The 22,609-nt window shown below is 49.9% G+C and overlaps 1 protein-coding gene across 1 annotated transcript; it reads right to left on the reverse strand.

The window, feature by feature from the left end:
• Positions 1–6,683: 6,683 nt before the first annotated feature.
• Positions 6,684–17,608, reverse strand: GSG1L2 (GSG1 like 2; the record flags this gene model as incomplete). Its single annotated transcript, XM_079798689.1, is given in 6 exon segments — positions 6,684–6,781; positions 6,784–6,821; positions 16,978–17,127; positions 17,129–17,153; positions 17,156–17,296; positions 17,575–17,608. Coding segments are annotated over 6 exon segments (486 nt in total).
• Between the last annotated feature and the right edge of the window lie 5,001 nt (positions 17,609–22,609).

Genomic DNA, 22,609 nt, shown 5'->3' on the forward strand with positions numbered 1-22,609 from the left:
ATTGGCTGAAAAAAGTAAAATGAAGAGGTGAATGTAAAGCCCACCCCACTGTCTTAGTGTCAAGGATTCCTTGAGTTAAGTCCCGGGGTTTCACTCCACACCCACAGGCAGGGATGGAGGCATTTTAAATTCACGGAAATTATGAATTTAAATTAGGAAACTTCCAAAGAGCGTTTTTTTGGGGGGGGAGCAGCTTACATTGGGAGGCTTAAAATAGTATTACTATTACAACGTCTCCATGCCCAGGGTGGTTTGGTCCCTACAGACGCTCAGGAGTCATACTGTGCTGTGATTGGACACTGTACAAGTCCTTCACTGGAAGACCGGCCCACAAAGGTACAGGCTCCTTGGTGAAGAGGCGGTATCTGGGTCTGCTGTGGTGTTGGTGGCAGGCTCTCTGGTGAAGAAGATCAGCTGACAATGGTCACCCATGCCCAGGTGCCCGGAGAACCAGCCACCACTTCCACAGTCATGCAGGCCTTCGGGGTGCAGCTTTCTATGCTGCTGAAAACAGTGAGTCATTGGACAGCATTGCGCCTAAAGACTAGTCAATATCCCCAGATTTCAGCTTCATGTTTCCAGAAGATGATTCAAGCTGTGTGTACATATCATTCTAAGATTCTATTCTTTCATTTATTTTTTTCAACCATTATGTTGCACAACTACCTGAGCTGGACGGTGCTCTAAGTCTGAGGAACACAGCTGTAAATGAAATAAAGGTAGTTTTTGACTTCTTGTGTTGGGAGCTGGACAATAAACCCACAAGTAAATAATGGTACAGTGTGTGAGAGGGTGGCAAGTCCTGCAAGAGAAGAACAAAACCAGGGAATCAGGTGTGTCCAGGCAGGAAACAAAGTCACCCTGGACGACTCAGTAGAGAGACTTTAATGGAAGGACCCTTAGAGGTCTATGGAAGGGTTAAGGAAACACCCGAGGGCTGAGAGGCCCCCAGGGGCCAGCAACAATGGGACAAGGGATAGAGAAAAAGTTATTGCAGCCCAGTGAGAGGTGGAGCTTGGGTGGGGTGGGCATCCAGCAGGCTCTGTAGTCATGGAGAGTCACAGCTACTGCCAGCGATAAAGGACCACATCAGGAGGGCACACCTTGACGGCTCCCTCTCCAGTCGCTGATGCCATGGCCACTTTAAGCAAACATGGGGCAGGCTGGGAAGAGAGGCCAACCAACAGCAACTCCATGGCCATCTTGCCCACCTGATTAATAAGAGCCCCAGTGTGATGATTCCTCTCTGGAGAACATCTCATGGGACCACACACGTTCATACTCAGTGTCATTGCAAGAGGAACGTCCATACACCTGTTCCCCAGATCTCCTCGTCACCACCCCCCCCCCCCCACATAGTCTCTGACCAGTTGCCAACCCATTAACCAACTGCCTCTATGTTGGTGTAGAGCTGAAGCTCAGGCCACCTTTTCTTCCAAAGACAGCGGACAACAGGTATTGCTCACAGTTCTGTGCACAGAAGGTTTTCCTTCTCCACGTGTGTCAGAGCCACCTTTGGCTGGGACAGTCCACCTCCAGCTGATGCCAGTGTATCAGACAGGTTCATCTGCAAACTGGGGCCACCTTTTCCCTTTGGCAGGAAGCAAAGGAGTCAGTGAGCACAGGTAGGTATCATGGAGTGTTAATGCAAGGTACTAGTGCCTTTTCTACCGGTTTAGATCCAAGGTCAAATCTCTAACGGAGGCGACCCCTGCAGGTGCTGATAGCTGGCTATCTGCTGACTGCACTGCCAGCATCTGGGTTGAAGAGGAGGTGGGAGGAGGCAAACTGAGAATAAGTTGCTCTCAGAAGTGACCGGAGAAAACCTTGGTGAAAGTTGGCATTTGAACAGATGCCTGAAGGAAGTGATGAGGTTACTTAGCGGACAGAAGTTCTAGGCAAAAGGACCAACAAATGCAAAGATCCCGAGGCAGAGTGGGTGTGGTATCTCAAGGCCAGTGCAGTGCTGGGGAGTGGCCAGGGCAGGGTGACTAGTAGAGGTCAGAGAGGGCGTTGAGCGTGGTTACTTCTTGGGAGAGAGCAAAGAGGAAGACATAGGAGAGGGGTGCGAGGCATCAGTTGTATCTCTTACATACATTTATTTATTTTTATTTTTTAAAAAAATCTGTGGCAACCATGACAAAACCTTTATTTCTGCTAAATCTGACTGGTGGGTACATGCATGTCTGTTACATTATTTTATATGTATTAGAACATTTCCTAATTGAAAAGAGGAAATAAAATAAAATAGAGAAAGAGAAGCAGATGGATCCTGTATGACATCCTCATGACCTCACCTGACCTCACAAGTTCTATTTTCAAATTGCTGCCTTCTCTCCCATGTGTCACTGTGTGAAAGACGTCTCTCCTGCTTCATGGGACAACTTGAAAACACACCTCGTTCCTCATGCCTCACCTTATTTCTGTCTTTTCTATGCAGCAGCTGACTTAACAAGAGTGAATAATATTGATGGAAATGTTTTTTAGCCTTGGCTGTTTTCTAATCTCCCCTAACCTCCCTCCTGCTGCACAACAAGAAGTTATTTCTATAGGTGGTTCCTTGAAGGAGTCATGCCCATATCTCCATGATTCCCAAAAGGCGCTTTTGTACACGTGTGTAAAGTTGAATGAATGAGTGAAACATGTTTGCACGAACAAGCGTGACTAGTCTCACTAGGTGGGCCTATTAACTTTATTCTGATTTTCAGAGAAGTCCTTCTCAGCCCAGACTACTCAGGTATGGCACCAAGAGGGGACAGAAATGCGTCTAAGCTGTCAATTCCAAGAGAACAATCCGTAAAACAGACTCTGAGCCACCTGAGTGAGCTTAGGGCTGAATTCACTAATCTGGAAAAGTAGGTGGCTTCCTGGCATGGGGCTGCTGCTTTCTCAGTTCTTCATCTCTGAACACCTTGTTTGTTCTCGCCCAACCACGCTGAGTCAGCTGCCACCCTTGCTTGCCACCCGCCGTGTAAGGGGAGACACCACCCCTTCCTTGCCTCCCGAGTCGGGAAAGGTCCTTGAGCGCCAGAGTTGGTTCCTCCTGATGGTGGGTTTGTTTGCAGAACAACGGCCGCTCTGGAAACGACCGTGTCTGCTGGTGCAATACGCAGATAGTCGGATTAACCGACCCCAGACAGGCGTTTCCTTCCACCAGAACAGGAAGAAGGTTGACCCCCTCCTTCTAAGAGACACCTGATAAAATTCACTGAAGGGTTAACTAAGGATGGTGGCTTCCAGGCCAACATGGTTGGTGACTTTGCACTCATCTGGTGCTGGCTGTCTCTTGGACACGGCCACTGTGGTTTCGGCATTGTTTCCCCGACGCATTGACAGGGCTCAGGCGCGATCATGTTTCCTTGTACACTCAAGGGCCCTAACGCAGTGCTTTGCACGTGGCAGGTACTAGCAGTTAATCCTTCCGTTGTGCTTACTAAGCTGCAGGCACTGTTCTCCGATCTTCACTTAAACTGATGCACTCAGTCCTCACAACCCTTCAAACAGATAGGGTTGTTCTCCCACTTTACACATGAGAAAACTGAGGCGTAGAGAGACAAGTGACTTGCCCAAGGTCAAGATGAGGAGCCAGGAATCACATTCAGGTAGCCTGACACCAGAGTCCGTGCTCTTGATCATAAGCCATATTACTTCCCACAAAATGCTAAAAAAGTCTACTTGACAGAGCTGACGCCTCCTTAGCTCCAGTGGGGACTTCCTTAGCCTGAACTCCACCTCCCACAGGTGCTGGGTCAGGAAGGGGGAGTGAGCCAGACTGAGGCAGAGACAAAGGGGGGAATTTGGGATCTATTAGGAAACACATTTCCTTAACATATACTCATTTGATAGATAGGTTATCTCGCTATACACACATGTACATACTTCTAGGTAGGTATACACTGAGTGGCCAGATTATTATGACCACCTGACGTTTGTAGGCAAATTAGCTGTACACTGCATCGTATGGGATATGAAAGCCGAAGGCCTGTTCAAACACCTTTGCTGTCTGCAGTTACCAAGATAAAACGTCTCCAATTCGCACAGGAACACAAGGATTGGACAGTTCAGCATTGGAAAAAAGTCATGTGGTCTGATGAATCACGTTTCCAGTTGCATCATGCAGATGGCAGAGTGAGAATTTGGCGGAAACAGCATGAAAGCATGCACCCCACATGCATGAGTACAACCTTTCAAGCTGGTGGGGGCAGTGTTATGGTTTGGGGCATGTTTTCCTGGCATGATTTGGGCCCTTTAATTCGTGTGGAACAACGTCCAAATAGCATAACATACCTAAGTATCGTTGCTGATCAAGTTCATCCTATCATGTTGATGGCATATCCCAATGGAGATGGCTTCTTCCAACAAGACAATGCGCCATGCCACGGTGCTCGTATTATGCAGGAGTGGTTTCAAGAAGATGAGGGAGACTTTACCTTGCTTAGGTGGCCCCCACAATCACCAGATCTCAATCCAAGTGAGCATTTGTGGGACGAAGTTAAAAGAGCCATCAGGCAGCTGGTTCCACAACCACCAAATCTCACAGAACTGGACCGTGCTATTCATCAGGCATGGTGTCAGATTCCTCGCATCACCTTTCAGCATCTCGTGGAGTCAATGCCAAGAAGAATCGCCGCAGTATTGAAGGCAAAAGGTGGCCCAACGAAGTACTGATGGGGTGGTCATAATAATCTGGCCACTCAGTGTGCATATATATGGGTGTGTGTGTGTGTGTGTGTGTGTGTGTGTGTGTGTGTGTGTGTGTGACCAACCATTTTCTAAATGCTGGGGGTTCAAAGAACAGCTCTTGCCATGGAGAAATAATTTACAAACTGCAAGAGGGGGACAATATGTAAATAAATGATCTTACCTGTCTTCCACATGAACTGCCTGGGTCTGTGTTACAGCAAAGACAGACCAAATGCGATGCTTGGTTGTGTCTCTTGAGCTGGGGTGTGTTTCACGGTCACCCTCCCGGAAAACCATTAGGCTCTGCACTTAGATTTGTGTATTTTTCTCTACAAAGGTAAACTCGAATAAAATCAGCATTAAACATGTTTAATCAAAGAGCCTGGGGAGCTCAGAGGATGCGGCAAGGAATCGGTTTTCAGTTGAGCCCCCGCCTGCCCTGGTGTGGCCCTGAGCCCGGCTCCCTCCTCCACGCGCCCCCTGTGCCAGCCGACGGGGTCGGCTTCCCTCTCGGGGCCTCAGATCATCGCTCCTCCCATGGCACCTTCAGCTGCATCCCCCACGGAAGGCTTCTTGTTTGAGAGAGCTGAGCGAGTGTGTGTTTGGGAACATCTCCAGGGCGTGTCCTCTCTAGGCTCAGACTCTGGCTCGGTTTTGTGATAGTGACACAGGGTCTACCCACGCAGATACGCAGGGGCAATGAGTCATAGACCAGAACTGGCCCTGTGGAGGGCAGCAAACCCTTCTGCTGTGGGTGAAGAGAGGCCCGGGACCCAGCATGCCTTCTCTGGACTGGGCTTATTCTGGAAAATTCCATTTGACGCCTCTTCAAATATGCGTCGTTCAACAAAACACAGAATTCCATGGGACCGTCATGTGCTAGGCAGGTACTCACCGGAGCCCCGGCATGAAGAAGGGACTGGGTTTTCCCTTAATGGGCGGCAGTGTGGATGTTACAGTCGCATAAGCAGAGGGAGGGATTTTATTTGAAACATTCAGGTCCCCTGAAATGATGTGTTCACTAAGCACAAATACACTTTGAAATGAATCTGAACATATCTAGCATTGCTAGAATTTGGTGGTCCACACCCCCCTCCCCCACACCCCACAACCACAGATTATGTGTCTAGCAACCTGTGGCCTCAGTAAAATGTTACTTTAAAATATAAGATAAGTTAATACAATATTGTAACTGAGCACATTAGGGAACATGCAGTACCCTACTGCCTCAAACCAGACTGCACGCTTAGCATTGTTTATTTTTAGAAGCAAAAGTGCCTGGCAATTTAAGCACCAACATTCAAACGTTTGCTCCACTTAACTGAGATAAGGTGTCATTCCATTCGACTGTTCCCCTTTTATCATTTGATTTTCCTTGCAAACTGATTTACTTTTAGGTAGAAATTAGAAAATTTAGAAGAAAAAAATTTTTTAAAAATAACACAAAATTTATTTTTAAGCTCATGTCTTTTCGATGAAAATTAAAAAGAAAGTATGGGATAGTTACACATACTATCCATTTGTGTGTGTCAGTGAAGGGAAAACATTCTGGACTCCTCTGTCACCAGGCCTGTGTGGGCAACACATTTACATCCTTCAGCTTCTCTTCCTCTTGGTGCTCATGTGCGCCCTCTCTCGGTGTTATACTTATTAAACTCACGGTCAGGAAAGCCGGAGATGCTCATTTAAACTAGAGTGTCAATGACTGATACCCTCAGTAAGCATGATCTCACTTACAGATGCTGGAATTAGAGGGTGTTTGGAGCAGGATGAGCTGGTGAGTGGGTCTCCCCGGGACTGCAGCCTTCCGAAACCCACCCCACAGACGCTCATTGTGGACGTAAGTGCCTGGCTCGCCTGCCCGTGCAGACCTGGCAGCCACCGGCTAGCGTGCGGCCACCTTGCCTGGGGCGCCTGGGGGCAGGTGCTCAGAGAACCTCACCAGGGCATGCCCCGCAAGGCTGGGAGCAGCTTCCTCTTCCCAAACATTTTCCCAAGCCTCAGGTTCCGGGAAGGTGTGTTGAGAGTGCCAGCTGCCGTTCTGTGCCCCTGCTTCTCCGTGAGTTCAGGCGGGCTGCTGTGTATCTGCCCATGGCCATGACACCGCCATGCAGAGGGCGGAAGAGCCCCAGGCGAGGCTGTCAACAAAAGGCGCCGTGAGGAAAGGCGGGCTACCATCCAGGGCTTCCTGCTGGGGTCAGCCCGGTGAAGAGCCAGCTCCCAGCTCTGCCAGTTTGCACCTGGGTTTCAGATCGAGAATCGCAGAGCCCAGCCAATGTGTCATTTGGATGATGGCTAAGAGCGTGGGGTCTGCACCATCCCTTACTAACCGCAGCCTTGAGCTGGAGACTTGGCCTCTCTGCGCCAGTTTCCTCAAGGGCGCACTGGGGCAGCAGGCCGCGGTGGGCGTGAGGGGCTCAGCGAGCTGGCGTGGGAGCATCAGCATAGCCTCTGCTCCACGGGTTACGTTTTGTTACTGTAGTTGGCCCCACCCCGGGACTCTGGCATTGGGCACTGCCATGTTTCTATGCCTGTTGTCTGGAAGCCTAGTGCCTCCTGACACGATGGTGCACGCTTTTCATCCCTCACAGCCCCAGCAGAGTGGTTGCTGAGAGAGAGTCTCTAAAACCTGACATTTGTGTATGTTTCCGTGGGCTTGAATTCTCAGGCAAAACTGACGGCTTTAGACACAATCACCTACCAACAAGCCTATGACCCCTCTCAGAGCTTCCAGTCTATTTATTTTTATATATTTTTATTGATTTCAGAGAGGAAATCATTTAAACTAGAGTGTCAATGACTGATACCCTCAGTAAGCATGATCTCACTTACAGATGCTGGAATTAGAGGGTGTTTGGAGCAGGATGAGCTGGTGAGTGGGTCTCCCCGGGACTGCAGCCTTCCGAAACCCACCCCACAGGGAGAGGGAGAAAGAGATGGAAACATCAATGATGAGAGAGAATCATTGATTGGCTGCCTCCTGCACACCTCCTACTGGGGATCAAGCCCACAACCCAGGCATGTGCCCTGACCGGGAATCGAACCAGTGACCTCTTGGTTCTTGGGTCGACACTCAACCCCTGAGCCACACCTGGCTGGGCTCCAGTCATATTTAAACATGACTTGCCAATCAAGAAGCTCGTGAGTAACTAACACAGGCATGCTCACCAAACCCTGGCGACTAGTTATTTTACAAAGAGGAAAGGAACCCAGGAGTTGTTGCACAGGATGAAAGGTAAGTGTATGCACATGTGTTTGTAAAATGCAGCCGTAGTCCGGAGGCCCACATCGGAGAGAACCCTGTGGTCTAGGACAGCATGGCCGAGTCTTGCTGGCAGAGAAAAGGTCTATGGCATGGCCTGGTCTTCCCTTGAGAAGCAGCGGCTGGGGCTCCCCCCAGGGAAGTGTTTATTAGGAGCTGTAGCTCAGGGCTCTCTCCCCTGAGCTGTGTGGAAGAATGGAATGGCAATGACTTCATTTCCTGAGGATTTTACTCTGTGCCAAGCATTTTAGAAACATAATCTCTTTAAAACTATGATAACATTTTTTTTTTTTGTTAATCCTCACCTGATGATATTTTTTCCATTGATTTTTAGAGTGAGTGGACGAGAGAGAGAGAGAGAGAGAGAGAGAGAGAGAGAGAGAGAGAGAGGAAGAGAGAGAGAAAGAGAGAGAGAGAGAGAAACATAGATGTGAGAGGGACACATCAATTGGTTGCCTCCTGCTCTCACCCTGACAGCAGACCAAACCTGCAAGCTAGGTACGTGCCCCTGACTGGGAATCGAATCTGCGACCTTCTGTGCGTGGCTGGCGTTCTAACCATTGAGCAACACCAGCCAGGTCTAAATCTATGAAAACCTTTGAGACAGCTCTCCTCACTTTACAGGGTCCTGTCATTTTTAATGTGAATTGTTTGCTAACACTTAAAAACTAGGATATTTTACACAAAAATCTGCATATGTTCTGACTGCGCTGGACTCACACGGCAGTTACCAGTGGGGACCGAGGTCAGTTGCCAATGTGATTTTATTTCCTGTGTGAGTGACGTGGTCTTCGTGCCTGGAGACCCAGAGGGGTTTTTCCTTTAATAGTTTTAGTAGGATGTGTCTAGGCCTTGCAGGTACTGTGCCAATTTTCCCCGGTGTTTGGGGGGGAGCTTTGTATAGACAGATTGGGTATTTTGCTCAAGAAAGTTTCCTTGAATTTTAAATATTAGTTGTTTCATTGTTTTGTCTTTCTTTTTCAGGGACTCTAATGACAAATATGTTTTAACTTAGCAACTGTATGGTGGGCAGTGGCCACTTGGGGGTGACTTCGGTGGTCCAAACAGAAATTAGTCTTAACTGGTGGTGGCAATTATTTATATATTAATGGAAATGTCTAAAGTCCTTAGGGCTGAAACCGGTTTGGCTCAGTGGATGGAGCGTCGGACTACGGACTCAAGGGTCCTAGGTTCGATTCCGGTCAAGGGCATGTACCTTGGTTGCGGGCACATCCCCAGTAGGGGGTGTGCAAGAGGCAGCTGATCGATGTTTCTCTCTCATCGATGTTTCTAACTCTCGATCCCTCTCTCTTCCTCTCTGTAAAAAAATCAATAAAATATATTTTAAAAAAAATAAAGTCCTTAGGAATTACCTGAATGTATAAACATTCTAGCAGACATCTCATTCACCCAGTTGAAACTAAAAGAGACATCCCGAGGAGGCCTACTCATGACCTTGACGGTCCTTGGGGGATGCCAGGGCCTGGGGAGGAGCCTCCAAGAGTCCATGGCCTGGCTCTTTGCTACGAAAACCCAGACATTGGATTTTAGCATCCTCTTCACTGAAGATAAGACTGGGAAAAGATGTTTTACACTCACCGAGCACAGCAGGGACCCACCGCCTGACTGACGCCTCTCTGATGGCTACAGTGAGGAGGCATCCCCTGTCCACCGAAATGCGCATATAGAACGAGCTGCAAATAAATTTGTTGGTTTAAACTACTGGGACTTGGGGGTTATTTGTTACTGCAGCAGAACCGAGCCCATCTGGACTGATACTGCCAGCCTTAGGCCAGTCTTCCTCAGCTTCCCAAACAGCATCCATCATGACACGAGTCTCAAATAATTTGCTTCTGGTTAGAGGGAAAGGAACAAAGTTAGTAATGATTTTTTAAAATGAATCTGGACAGATTCAGAACTATCTCCGTTACTAAGTGACCCAGTTCCTTGCATTCCATCAAGCTCTCTAGAGAATGAGAGGAAAGGGAGGATTGAGTGTGCATGTACCGGGGACCCGGCAGAAGCCACCACCAGCCGTATTCTGTGTGCCTGGGAGGTGTGCTGCACACACTGGTTGGCAAAGCGTGCGTTACTGCCTTAGCTGTGTAGTTCCTTTGAAAGCGCTCAGTCCATGAATATCCACTTGGTGTATGGATCTTGCCAAATTCTGATTTGGGGTGAGTGACAGATGGACGATTGAGACCACAGCAAATCACCCGGTGGGGTCCTGTCCCAGGTGGGTACCACTTTCTCCCCACCCATACTTCAGCCCCAAACTGAATCACAGATTGGAGTGGGAGGAGCCTGGGAAATTGCCTGGTTGTTCCCTCCACAGGCAGAGGCAGTTTCAGCATTAGAACTCAGGTCTGCGGAGGCCCAGCCCAATGCTGTCCCCCCACATCACGGACCCACAGCAATCCAGCAACAGAAGGGAAGGTGCCAGGAAGCGAAAATGCCCAAGACACAGGCAGCTGCTCCATCTGGGCTGGGAGCAGCTAAAATGGATCTAGATGCAAAAGCTAAGGGGCATAGGTCATCCACTCTTCAAAGGCACGGCTTTCCTATCTCTAAAATGGTCCAATAGTCCCCACATTGGCCTTGCTTTGCGCATTCACTGAGATAATGATAGGAAAACTCCTCTCACAGTTAATATTCACTTAAGCTTTATTGGGATGAAACGAGTCCTGTTGGGCAGCGCAGGCATTCTTTGTTTCACGGTGCTTCGTGTTATTGTGCTCTGCAGATACTGTGATTTTTCCAGACTGAAGGCAAGACCCTCCACCAGCAAAAAGATTACAACTCGCTGAAGGCTCAGATGATGCTTAGCATTATTTAGCAACCAAGTGTTTTTAACAAGTGTGCACATTGTTTTTTAAGACTTTATGCTATTGCACATGTAATAGACTACGGCAAGCATGTTAAACTCAAAGGCTAACATGCCAAATAAACAAGGCATGCGGCCAGTGGGCCGCGAGTTTGACATGCGTGGACTGCGGCATAGTGTAAACATAACTTTTACATGCCCTGGGAAACAAAACAAAAATAGTCATGTGACTCGCTTTATTTCGATATTCGCTTTACTGAGGGGTCTCCTAAAGGTCGTCATCCCTAAGATTTGCCAGCTCCTCCTCCCCAAACAGGCCCTATTCCTCACACTCCTGCACTGCCCCCTGCTGGGCTGTAGGAGGAAGCGCGACTCGCCTGGGTTATGATGCAGCCATTGGGTTGGGCTGCCTGGTTGCTACGCTTTCTGACTTACATGTTCAGCAGGAACTCATCTGTCACGGAGCTGTCCACAACCAATGGCCGGAGGAGGGAGTGTGCTCCGCCGGGGGCTGCGGGCCGGAGTCAGGGGCCTCACAGCTGTTCATTTAACTCTGGATGGATGCAATCGGACATTTTCCCTGGGTGATTCTCTGACTTTGCAGCAGTGGCGGTATTATGATCACAGCAGCAAAAACTGTCCTTGTCCCTGCGTGCTACCAGAGCGGCCCCCCAGCACCGGGAGACTCAGCACTCACAGGTCACTGCGGGCTGAGGCCGCCCCTGTCCCACGGCATCTCATCCGATCCTCCTTACAACGCGGTGAGTCAGGCCGGAAGTGAGAGCAACAGAGGGCCCCGGGGATGGAAGGTGGCAGTTACATCCCACGGCCTGGCTCTTATGCCTGGTTCTGCCACACTCAGTGATCATAGGAACTTCCTTGTCCTCTCTGAGCCTCACTTTCTTCATCTGCAAAATGGGTAGAATAAAGTCCTCCAACGGGAGGGTATTTTGTGAACGGCCTTACACTTGTTTTTGTGTCTAATTACTGATAGAAGAGGCAAGTACAACGTCCATGTACTGGAGATCGGATGGCCGGGCTCAAACAGTCTGAGGGCGCCAGGAATGGAAACTGGGTTTTCTCACCGGACACCCAGTGCCTTTTCTTTGTCACCGCCTGCTGCCTTTTCACGCAGTGCACGGATGACTACGGGTCTGTCTTGTCTTCCAAAGAGGCTGCCTTTTCTATCAGAACAGAGCAGGGGCCAGGTACAGGGCCAGGCCGGGGGCGGGGCAGAGAGAGCGCGGTGGCTTGCCGAGGAGATGAAGAGAATTCGCAATAGCTTAGGAGGGTGAGGTTAGCCTGGGCGAAAACCACCAGACATCATGACCCCTTAATGCCCAGCAATCCTCAGAAGTGGTGTTCCTTTTGAACAAGGCCAGCAGGATTGAAAGAAAAACCTTCACAAATCCCATGAAGCCAGAGTGGCGGGTGCTACATAGCTCGGCAGTGCTTGGCCAGCCACGCGGTGCAGCCAGCCAGCCCGGACGAGGTGGCCAAGTCCCCGGAGGTGGCCTCTGTCCTGCCTCCTTTGCTTGTTCCCCCACCGTTTATGGGGTGCCCAGGCCCCCCTGTCCTTAAACTTTTTGAGTTTAGCAGAGCAGCATAGAATTGGAAATCAATGCACTTCATCAGCTGATTCATTGCCTAAGGGACAGGACGTTTTGTCTAAGGGACCTGTTCCTTTCAGAGGGCGGAGTGGGAGGTGCCTTTGATGGGGTCAGGCATCGGGGAGGAAGTGCAGGGCCCTTGGAGGTGACTTGTGCGGAGGTGGTCCTGAAGTCGCACTCAGGTGAAGGCTCCCAGGAAGGGACAGCTTTCAGGGTCCAAGATGATGCCTAGGAAACGTATCCAGCGAGCCCCTTCCTGGGAGACAGGACCTTCCTGCTCAGCTGGGGTCCTTACGGCCAGCTCTCCCTGGCTCCCCTACTCCTGCTGACCTCTCTCTCTGAAGCACCATTCAGGCCCCTTCATACTCACCTCCAAGTCTCCCGGCACTCGGGAGAAATCACACAAGAATTCCACCTGGAAATCCAGACGTCTTCCCCTAAAAGCCAGAGGATCTACGACACCGAGCTCACAAGCCGCATGGACATAGGCTCAGCGGAGCAAGAGGCGGTCCCCCTTGACCTGAGGGTGAGATTTCAAGGTCATTGGCATTCCCTGCCAGCCCCGTTTCATTCCCTTTTGTTACCACCTCCTGTAAGCATTTTAAAAACACTTTTTTTGTTGTTGTTGATTTTTAGAGAGGAAGGAAGAGGGAGGGAGGGAAGACGAGACGGGAGAGAGAGAGAGAAACATCTACATGGGAGTGAAACACCGATCTGCCTCCTGCTTGCCCCCTACCGGGGATGCGTCCGAAACGGGGCATGAACCTGCGATCTTTCACGTGCATGGGATGATGCTCAACCGACTGAGCCACACCGGCCGGGGCCACTGTGAGCATTTATGCGCATCCTCTGATGTGCACCTTATGTTTACTCTCCCATATGTTTGCTATTATTTTAGTCAGTATGTGGAAACAATTTAATTGCAAATATTTTGCTGTAGGGGTATCCAGTAGCACATGAGGTGGTGATATTTTTTCTGGGGGAAAGGCATTCTGGAGAAGATGGCCTCCTTTATTCCTTCTTAATAAGATGATGACAGTAATTAGATCCTGGTTTTCCTGGGTGACTATGTATTAGGAAACAAGTAAAAATGTGATAGAGGCTTTTTAGATTGCTGGATACAAACTTGTTTGTTGATCGTCATAAGGCAATCAATTGCCCTTCAGTTAAGTTTTGGGTATTTTGGGGGACAGGCAAGTCTGGGCTCAGAGTTAAGGAGTTTGAGTTCCACGTCTCCCCTCTCAGTATCGGGATGTACGGTCTTCAGTGGGGGCGCTTCTACCTCTAGCTTCGCAGTCAGAAACATGAGTCTGTTGTTCTCAGCCTTTTCCAAAGAGCACCCCACTGAACACGGCTCGCAGAACATTAACCCATATTTTACAAGGACAGGTTTCCTACGGTCAGCTGATGTGGGAAGTACTGGGGTGCGTAACAGTAACAGGCTTCTTTATTGTGGGGCTTCTCAGATATTTTATTTTTTAAATATATTTTTATTGATTTCAGAGAGGAAAAGAGAGATAGAAACATCAATGATGAGAGAGAATCATTGATTGGCTGCCTCCTGCACCCCCCTACTGGGCATCGAGCCCACAACCCGGGCATGTGCCTTTAAGTGGAATTGAACCCAGGACCCTTCAGCCGCAGGCTGATTCTCTAATCCACTGAGCCAAACCTGCTAGGGCTCAGACATTTTAATGAACTAATGTGCACTGAGAATTCCCAAGAAGCAAGTGTGATAGGCGACATTTTTCCAATTTGTTTGACCATTGAAACTCTTTTTATTTAATTTTACAAGAGTATCTCGTCAGGCATCTCTGGGGAGTAATCTTTGAGGAAACTCAGCAAAGTGCTTATTAAAGTCTCTTTCTGGCTTGACATCAAGGATATGAGATGCACTTAAATCAGAAAGGGGTCCACACATTATTTCTACGGCACCTGGCCTTGTCCGTGAATCGCTGAGAACACCAACCCTCCCTGGACTTCAGCGTGTGTCCCTGACAACATACGAAAGCCTTTCGTGTGTGATCCGTGAGGAGGTGGGGGGTGTGGTGAGCAGTCCAGGGTGACAAAAGCACCCGGGGAACTCCTGTCGCTGGAGACAGAGCCTGGCAGATCCCGACTCAGACCCTAGCTGGGCTTTCGGCCCCATTTGAAGTCGAGAAAGCACCCTCCCCGCTCCTGGGTCCCAGCTGTTTCCTCAGGAAGCCCGGGGCAGGTATCACCCCCCTCACGGTGTTAGTGTAGACGAGGCTCGTGCCCTATGCAGGTGGGACGGCTGGCAGCTGTGTCTGGTCAGGCCTGAGTCTCGCAGCTTTGCTGTTGCCTAAGAGGCGAGGTTCCTGAAGCCCCGCCCAGGAGAAGTCTCTTCTCCCAGGTCACGGGAAGCAGCACCCATCCGCCTAATTCCCCAATGCTGTGGTCGGCAAACTGTGGCTCGCGAGCCACATGCGGCTCTTTGGCCCCTTGAGTGTGGCTCTTCCACAAAATACCATGGCCTGGGCGAGTCTATTTTGAAGAAGTGGCGTTAGAAGAAGTTTAAGTTTAAAAAATTTGGCTCTCAAAAGACATTTCAATCGTTGTACTGTTGATATTTGGCTCTGTTGACTAATGAGTTTGCCGACCACTGCGCCTAACATGTTCTCCAGTTCAGGTTCTGCCATGGCCTGGCCTCGCTGACATTACAAATGGTGACGCTCCTCATTTTCTCCAGTCGGCTTCTCCATCCTTGGGGATGTGGTCCCGTTCACTTCCCTGTCCTGGAGTGACCATGACCTCTGCTGCAGGGAGGAGGAGAAGCTCTCGGTGACCGGAGGGAATGTGAGTTAGGTCCTTCATCAGAAGCTCCTCCTCTCCCCGGCTTTGTGTTTGCATACAAACCCCGGCCGCAGACCTTCGCCCGCTCCACTGCCTGCCTGGCGTATCTGCGAGCCCCGTCTCCATCCAGTACAGTCGGTCCTGCTTGGAGGCCTGCACAGCGGCCACCTCGTTCCTGAGAGCCTCCCTGGCCCCGGGCTGAAAACAGCTCTTCCTCCTTCCATTCCCACAGCACAGTGGGTCCTTCTGTAGCCTTATCGCTCTGTCCCTTGTTCCAGTTTTATCTCAGTCTCGCCACGGTGGCTCACGCACCTTTGCATCGCCTCATTCTCCTGGCCCTGTGGCTGACAGGGACATGGTTTTTAGTGAGTTTGTTCCAGAGGCCTTTGATGGGCCCTGGGGCATGGGGAGGCTTATCAGAAATGCAGACAACCCCGGACAGAAAAGATCTGAGGGCCATGAAATAACGCTATGAGGACGGGACGTGGCCAGGCAGTGAGGCTGCAGGGAGAGTGAAGGTGTGCAAGAGCCTACCCTAATGACTGGAGGTCAAGAGAGAAACCGTTAGGGAGGATCCTCTCCTTCCCACCTCGAGGGGTGCTTTTCCAGCGGGAAGGAGAGAGCATCCTGGCCCTGGGCATGGGCACGGGCACAGGCTGGCGTGCAGCCAGGCTGCCCATCACCGAGGAGTCCAACTCCTGCCCCCTCGGTTCTTTGAGGTAGAAACACTCTTTCCTGAAATACGTGCTCCAAATATCCATCCTCCCCTCCCCTCTTCCTTCATCACCAACCTGTCAAACCCACAGAAGTTTCAAAAGATGCTGAGGAACCGGGCTGAGTCATAGGGTGGGGAAGGAATGGGCTTGTCAGCCATAGGACGTAAAACCCTGAGCCTCAGTTTCCTCACTTGTGAGCTGAGAAGTGATATTTCCTTTGCTGGGTATTTCAAGGGTATCCAGAGCTGAAGGTCCGACTTGTCAGGGGCTGTGCTTCTGGCAGGTGCTCTGCAGCGGGGTTTGCTCCCGGGGGATGGTGGGAAAGGTCTGTTTCCTAAGAGAACCTCCATTCCTAGGCCCCTAACAGTGCAGGGACGCAGGTTAGAGTCCAACGAGGTCACTTTTATTCTCCGGGGATTGGGCGACACTAGCAAATGCTGAAAGCTAATCCTATCCTATATAACAAAAACCTAATATGCTAAGTGTCCGACCATTCGACCAGTCGCTATGACATGCACTGACCACCAGGGGGAAGACGCTCCAACCAGTAGGTCAGCTTGCTGCTGGGATCTGGGTAATCAGGACTGGGCAAGATGGGCCGGACACACCCTGGAGCCCTCCCGCAGTCTCTCCCCACCCTGATTGTGCACCAGTGGGGTCCCTCAGCCTGACCTGTGCCCTCTTGCCATCTGGGACCCCTTGGGGGATGTCGGAGATCCCCGCAGGCCAGGCCGAGGGACCCCACTGGTGCACGAATCCGTGCACCAGGCCTCTAGTGTTTAATAAATACTGACACTGTGTCAGGCACTGTTGCAAGTGCTTTGTGTGAATCTGGCCATATACTAGTAATCGTTATGCTGCTATTGTTTCTATTCCATAGATGGGAAACTGAGGCTCAGAGAGGTGAAGGGACTGCTGAAGGAGACATACAGGCAGTTGGCAGCGAAGCTGGGATTCGAACCCAGGCAGCCTGTGCAGAGCTCCTGCTGGTGAACGCTGCCCTGCGCCCACCCCTGTAGCCTGTGGGCACGCTCACCTGTGGGCACGCTCACCTGTGGGCACACTCACCTGTGGGCACACTCACCTGTGCAGCCGAGGCCCTCCTCGCAGGACTGCCAGAGCCCCGTGTGCAGCCTGTGCTCTGTGAACTTGTCGTCATCCTCCATCTCCCAAATGTACTGCACAGCCCAGCTCTCATTGTCCCTCCTGCCGTCGCCCTACCCTGCTGAAATGAATGCAGCCCGCCCTCCTGCGTGGTCCTGGCACAGCGGCTTTGCCACCCTCCGGGTCCCCTCGCACCAGTGCCTGCTGCCCAGGGTGGTAAGGGAGAAGGCCAGGGCCAGGCAGACGGGGAGGGGGGCCAGTGCCTGCTGCCTCCGGGCCCTGTCTGTGGCCGAGTGAGGTGTGCAGTGTCAGGGTGAACAGTGGCCCCTCCTCCCCTCCTGGTCGTGGTACCCACCCTTCCCAGCCCTGCCACCTGGCTGCTCACAGGCTTCCATGAGTGGCATCCACGTGAGCGCAGTGGCCTGAGGGGCCTCGTGAGAACGCACAGGGCTGGGCATGCTCCATCACAGTCCTCCCCGGGGCGTAGAGGTTAGGAGGGCTTTCCATTTTTTTAAGTTGTAGTGAAATACACACTGTGCAATCCATCTCCAGAACTCTCACCTCGGGAAACTGAGATGCTGTACCCATTCAACATGACTCCCCATCCTCCTCCCCAGCCCCCGGCCACCACCACGCCACTCTCTGTCTCTATGAATCTGATCGCTCTGGGTATAAGTGGAATTTGCCTTTTTATGGCTGGCTTATCTCTCTTAGGATAATGTCCTCACGGTCCATCCGTGTTTTCTCGTGTCAGAATTTCCTTCCTTTCTAAGACTGAGTAATACCCCACTGAGTGGATGTACCACGTCTTGCTTATCCGTTCATCTGTGTGCAGTTGGCTTGTTTCCACCTTTTGGCTTTGGGGAGGGTGCCAGCTTTTGAGGGAAGATCATGGGTAGTTTGGGTGGGTTTCTGGGTATAGTCTCCCCGCCCTTGCCCTTTGCACTGAGCAGGGGCCTCAGCTCAGTGGTCTTAGGCTCTACAGCAGCGGCTCTCAACCGGTGGGTCGCGACCCACCGGTTGAGAACCGCTAGCAGGGTCGCCTAAGACCATCAGAAAACACAGATATTTACATTATGATTCATTAACAGTAGCAAAATTACGGTTATGAAGTAGCAACGAAAATAATTTTATGGTTGGGGGTCACCACAACATGAGGAACTGTATTAACCTTTTGCACTCGGATGTCGGTGTGACTTGACACGGTTAGCATCAGTAGCAGCTCGTTTGTCGAGCCACACTCGACACGTAGTTTCACCGCGGGGGGAAGGGGGATTTTTGTCTATTTTTCCAGTATCTTTTCTTGTTTTCATTAGCATGAAAGGACAAGTAAAATGTAAATGCCGTCTCAACTGATGCCACCACCTAAACTTATCTTTTGCATAGGCAGCAATCTTGAGTAGGAGGGTCCAAGGCATGAGTCCTTGCATCATGCCTTTTTGAGCTTGCATCATCTTCCCTTGGTAAAGAACCTTCCTTATCTTTTCGTCTCCTAGGTTTGTTTAGGTTTCTATTAGCATAGCACAGATGTTGTCATGACACAGGGTTTAGTTGGATGATTGGTTTGCCCCCTAGCAGTCGCACGTTCTGAGTGAATTTCCCCTCCTCAGGATGGATAAGTTTTCCAAAGACATAGAAGGCAGCGATGATGAATTTTACTTCGAAAACGAAGAAAATAGTGAAAAATGTAATAGTGACGAAAGTGAGTTCTCTGAGGATGCGAGTGGAGATGATGAACAAATCGCTGGTCCTAGTGGAACTACAGAAAGGAAAAAGTCCCTTGCTTTGCCCAAAGATCTGGCTGAAAGTACTGACAGTGATAGTGACATTGAATTCATAAAGGCAAAACGAAGACGCACAATTGTTTATTCGAGTGAGAGTGATGGAGATATAGGTGATATCATTGAGAAATCGGGTGTAAGACCCAGTGAAAGTTACGTTTCTAGGGGAAAACAGGAAAAAGAAAAGTGGACATCTACATCTGTGAATGACAAAGATCCTAGCAGAATCCCTTTCTCCGCTGGTCAGTTACATGTTGGACCTCAAGTTCCTTCTGGATGTGCCACACCACTAGACTTTTTTCAGTTGTTTTTTACTGAGACGTTGATAAAAAATATAACGGATGAGACGAATGAGTATGCTAGGCATAAAATTAGCCAGAAAGAACTATCCCAGCGACCCACGTGGAATAATTGGAAAGATGTGACGATAGAGGAAATGAAGGCTTTTCTTGATGTAATACTAAATATCAGTGTATTGAATCACCCCAACTTGCAGAGTTATTGGTCCATGGATTTTGAGTCTCATATACCATTTTTTTCGATCTGTTTTCAAAAGAGAAAGGTTCTTGCAAATATTTTGGATGTTACACTTGAAAAACGACCAAAAGTCAAGTAAAGATTTGAGAATAAGAACCGAGAAGGTAAACTGCTTCTTGTCATACCTTGAAATGAAATTTAGGGAGAGATTCTGTCTTGGAAGAGAGATTGCTGTTGATGAGGCTGTTGTTGGTTTCAAGGGAAAGATACACTTCATCACATATAATCCTAAAAAGCCAACAAAATGGTGTATTCGTTTATATGTCCTCTCAGATTCAAAATGTGGTTACGTACATTCATTTGTCCCTTATTATGGAGGAATAACATCTGAAACGTTGGTGAGACCTGATCTCCCTTTTACTAGCAGAATAGTTTTAGAGCTTCATGAAAGATTGAAGAACTCAGTACCTGGTTCTCAAAGTTACCATTTCTTCACTGACAGGTATTACACTAGTGTCACTCTTGCAAAGGAATTGTTCAAGGAAAAAACACACTTGACAGGGACAATAATGCCCAATAGGAAAGATAATCCACCTGTTATCAAACATCCAAAGCTAATGAAAGGAGAGATAGTGGCTTTCAGGGATGAAAATGTAATGCTTCTTGCGTGGAAAGACAAGAGGACAGTCACAATGCTCAGTACATGGGACACTTCAGAGACTGAGTCTGTGGAAAGGAGAGTGCGTGGTGGTGGGAAGGAAATAGTTCTCAAACCCAAGGTCGTGACCAACTATACAAAGTTTATGGGGGGTGTTGATATAGCTGATCACTACACAGGCACATACTGTATTATGAGGAAGACTCTAAAATGGTGGCGTAAATTGTTTTTCTGGGGGCTTGAGGTCAGTGTTGTAAATTCCTATATATTGTACAAAGAATGCCAAAAAAGAAAAAAATGAAAAACCGATAACGCACGTGCAATTTATTAGGAAACTAGTACATGATCTTGTTGGAGAATTCAGAGATGGTACACTAACTTCCAGGGGTAGATTATTATCCACTAACTTAGAGCAACGTTTAGATGGAAAGCTCCATATAATCACACCTCACCCTAACAAAAAACACAAAGATTGTGTTGTTTGTTCTAACAGAAAAATCAAAGGAGGAAGAAGAGAGACGATTTATATTTGCGAAACATGTGAATGTAAACCAGGTCTTCATGTGGATGAATGTTTCAAAAAATACCACACCATGAAAAATTATAGAGATTAAAATTACTCTTTGAATGTATCAATAATTTGAAATATAAAAAAATCCAAATAAATAAGTTTGTATGAAAAGAAACTCCGGTTTTTTATTCTACTGCCGCGCTTTGTAAAATCTGGGGTATTTAAAAAATTAAATCCCGAGTAGAATAAAGGAATCGAGAAAAAAGCAAGCGAGTGCAAAGGGTTAAAGGGTCGCGGCATTAGAAAGGTTGAGAACCACTGCTCTAGAGCTGCAGGCAGAGCCCTTGGCCCATCACTCATGGCCTTACCAAGGGGCCCTGCAGCAGGGAGGACGGTGACGCGAGGGAGACTCACACTGCTTGTTGGGCCGAGGGCATTCATGGAGCAGCGAGGGCAGGAGCATCGGGGAAGATTCCTCGTGGCGCCTGAAACATACGGGTTCTTGATTACATATGAGGCACCTCCTGGAGACGCTCAGGTATTATTACTGAGGCTGCACCAGCCGGGCGGGGGGAGAAGAGGCAGTGGCGTGTGGGTTGATAGCAGTGCTCTGCCCTGTCGTCGTGCTGCTAAAGGCTGGGGGGGGGGGGGGGGGGCCTGCTGCCAGCAGCCCAGGAGCTGTGAGCATCTGGCTTACCACGTTTTCTCACTAGATGGCATCCGCCGATGGATGGGGGAAGTCGCCTGTGTCCCCACCTTCTGAAGAAAAAAAAAAAAGGGATGTTTTTGAGAAAAAGAGATTAGATAGAAGATTCTGACCAAGCTGGCATGTTCTTGGCCAGCATGCAACTTGGAAGCCAGCCTTAAAGGGGCAGTTGCAGAATAACTACAGCCACACCAAAAGGACCGGAGCCCACCACGTGGGCACTCCTCTCCCTCTATGTCACTTCATCCTGCTCTCTGTTGTCCCCAAGAGATGGCCACATTGGTTCCAGAGGCCACATCGTTAAAGAGTCCATTTGGGGGGTCTTTGCTCATTAGGAGCAGTCGTTGCTAAGGATTAAAACCTTGCCACACGCAGTTTCGAAGGCTTGCAAGGATTTCTATGAAGGGTTGCTCATCTGCTTCTCTCCAACTGCTCAGCATTCACTCACTCAGATAAGTTGACCAAGATGCGTTCCTGCTGCCCTGCATCTCATGCAGTCAGGATGTGGTGCCCTGGGCCTCCAGTCCCGGAGGCTGGGAGGGCGTGGCGGGGGATGCTGGGGGCTGGGCTGGGAGAGGTGAGGTGAGAAGGGCCACACAGAGCCTTTCAGAGGCACGGTGATGAGACCGCTAGAGAAATGGAGCTGCCTAGAGAGTTAGGGTAAGATAAGGCAACTTACCAAACAGCTGTGGCCAGGTGACTGGTCAGAGGACCTGGGGGAGTATCTTGGCTCTGCCATTTACTTGCTGTGTGGCCTTGGGCAAGCAACCTGACGTCTGTGAGCCTCAGTTTCCCAGCTGTCATGTGGAGAAATATCACGCCCTCCCAGGAGTATCGTGGGGACGAATGAAATCGGAAGTTGGGTGGAAAGCTTCTGTAAATGTGAACTGTGATGGGGAAGCACGCATGCGGTCGTGAGTAAGTGGTGGCTCACGTATTCCAGGGCAAGGTCTGCCAGGTGCGCTGAGTGATGTGTGCAGAACAAGCGGGCAGTGCGGGGGAGGGCGTAGCTGACTTCCCAGCGTGTTGCGTTGCCACTGTGTAGACAGAACTCGGGTCACTGACTGGGTGTTTGCTTCAGACCCTGGGTCAGGAGCTGCTCTCCTGGGCCGGGCAGCTGTTTCTTGTGACGTCTTGGCACAGACAGGGCCCAAGGAGGCCTGGACAACCTCGGCGGCTGGGCTCAGCCCGGTCTGGGCAAGGCTAACGCCTTAGCAAAACACGTCTCCATCATGCAGATGCCCACCTCAGAACTGGCTCGAGGCCCATCCTCTCTGCCGGCTGTTCCTCCGCGGCTCGAACCCGAGCCTGCCACGGCCAGGCCTCGGGGGTGGAACCTGCGGGCCGCCTGGCTTTTCCTCCTGGGCCTCCGCAGAGGACGTCCCAGAAAACACAGCTGACTGGGGGAGGTCTGGGAAAAATCTCCCTGCCTGGGGGGGCCGGACGGGGCTGAGCCACGGTTG

This window comes from Cnephaeus nilssonii (assembly GCF_951640355.1).
Source record: "Cnephaeus nilssonii genome assembly, chromosome: 19".
NCBI classification, from domain to species: Eukaryota; Metazoa; Chordata; class Mammalia; order Chiroptera; family Vespertilionidae; genus Cnephaeus; species Cnephaeus nilssonii.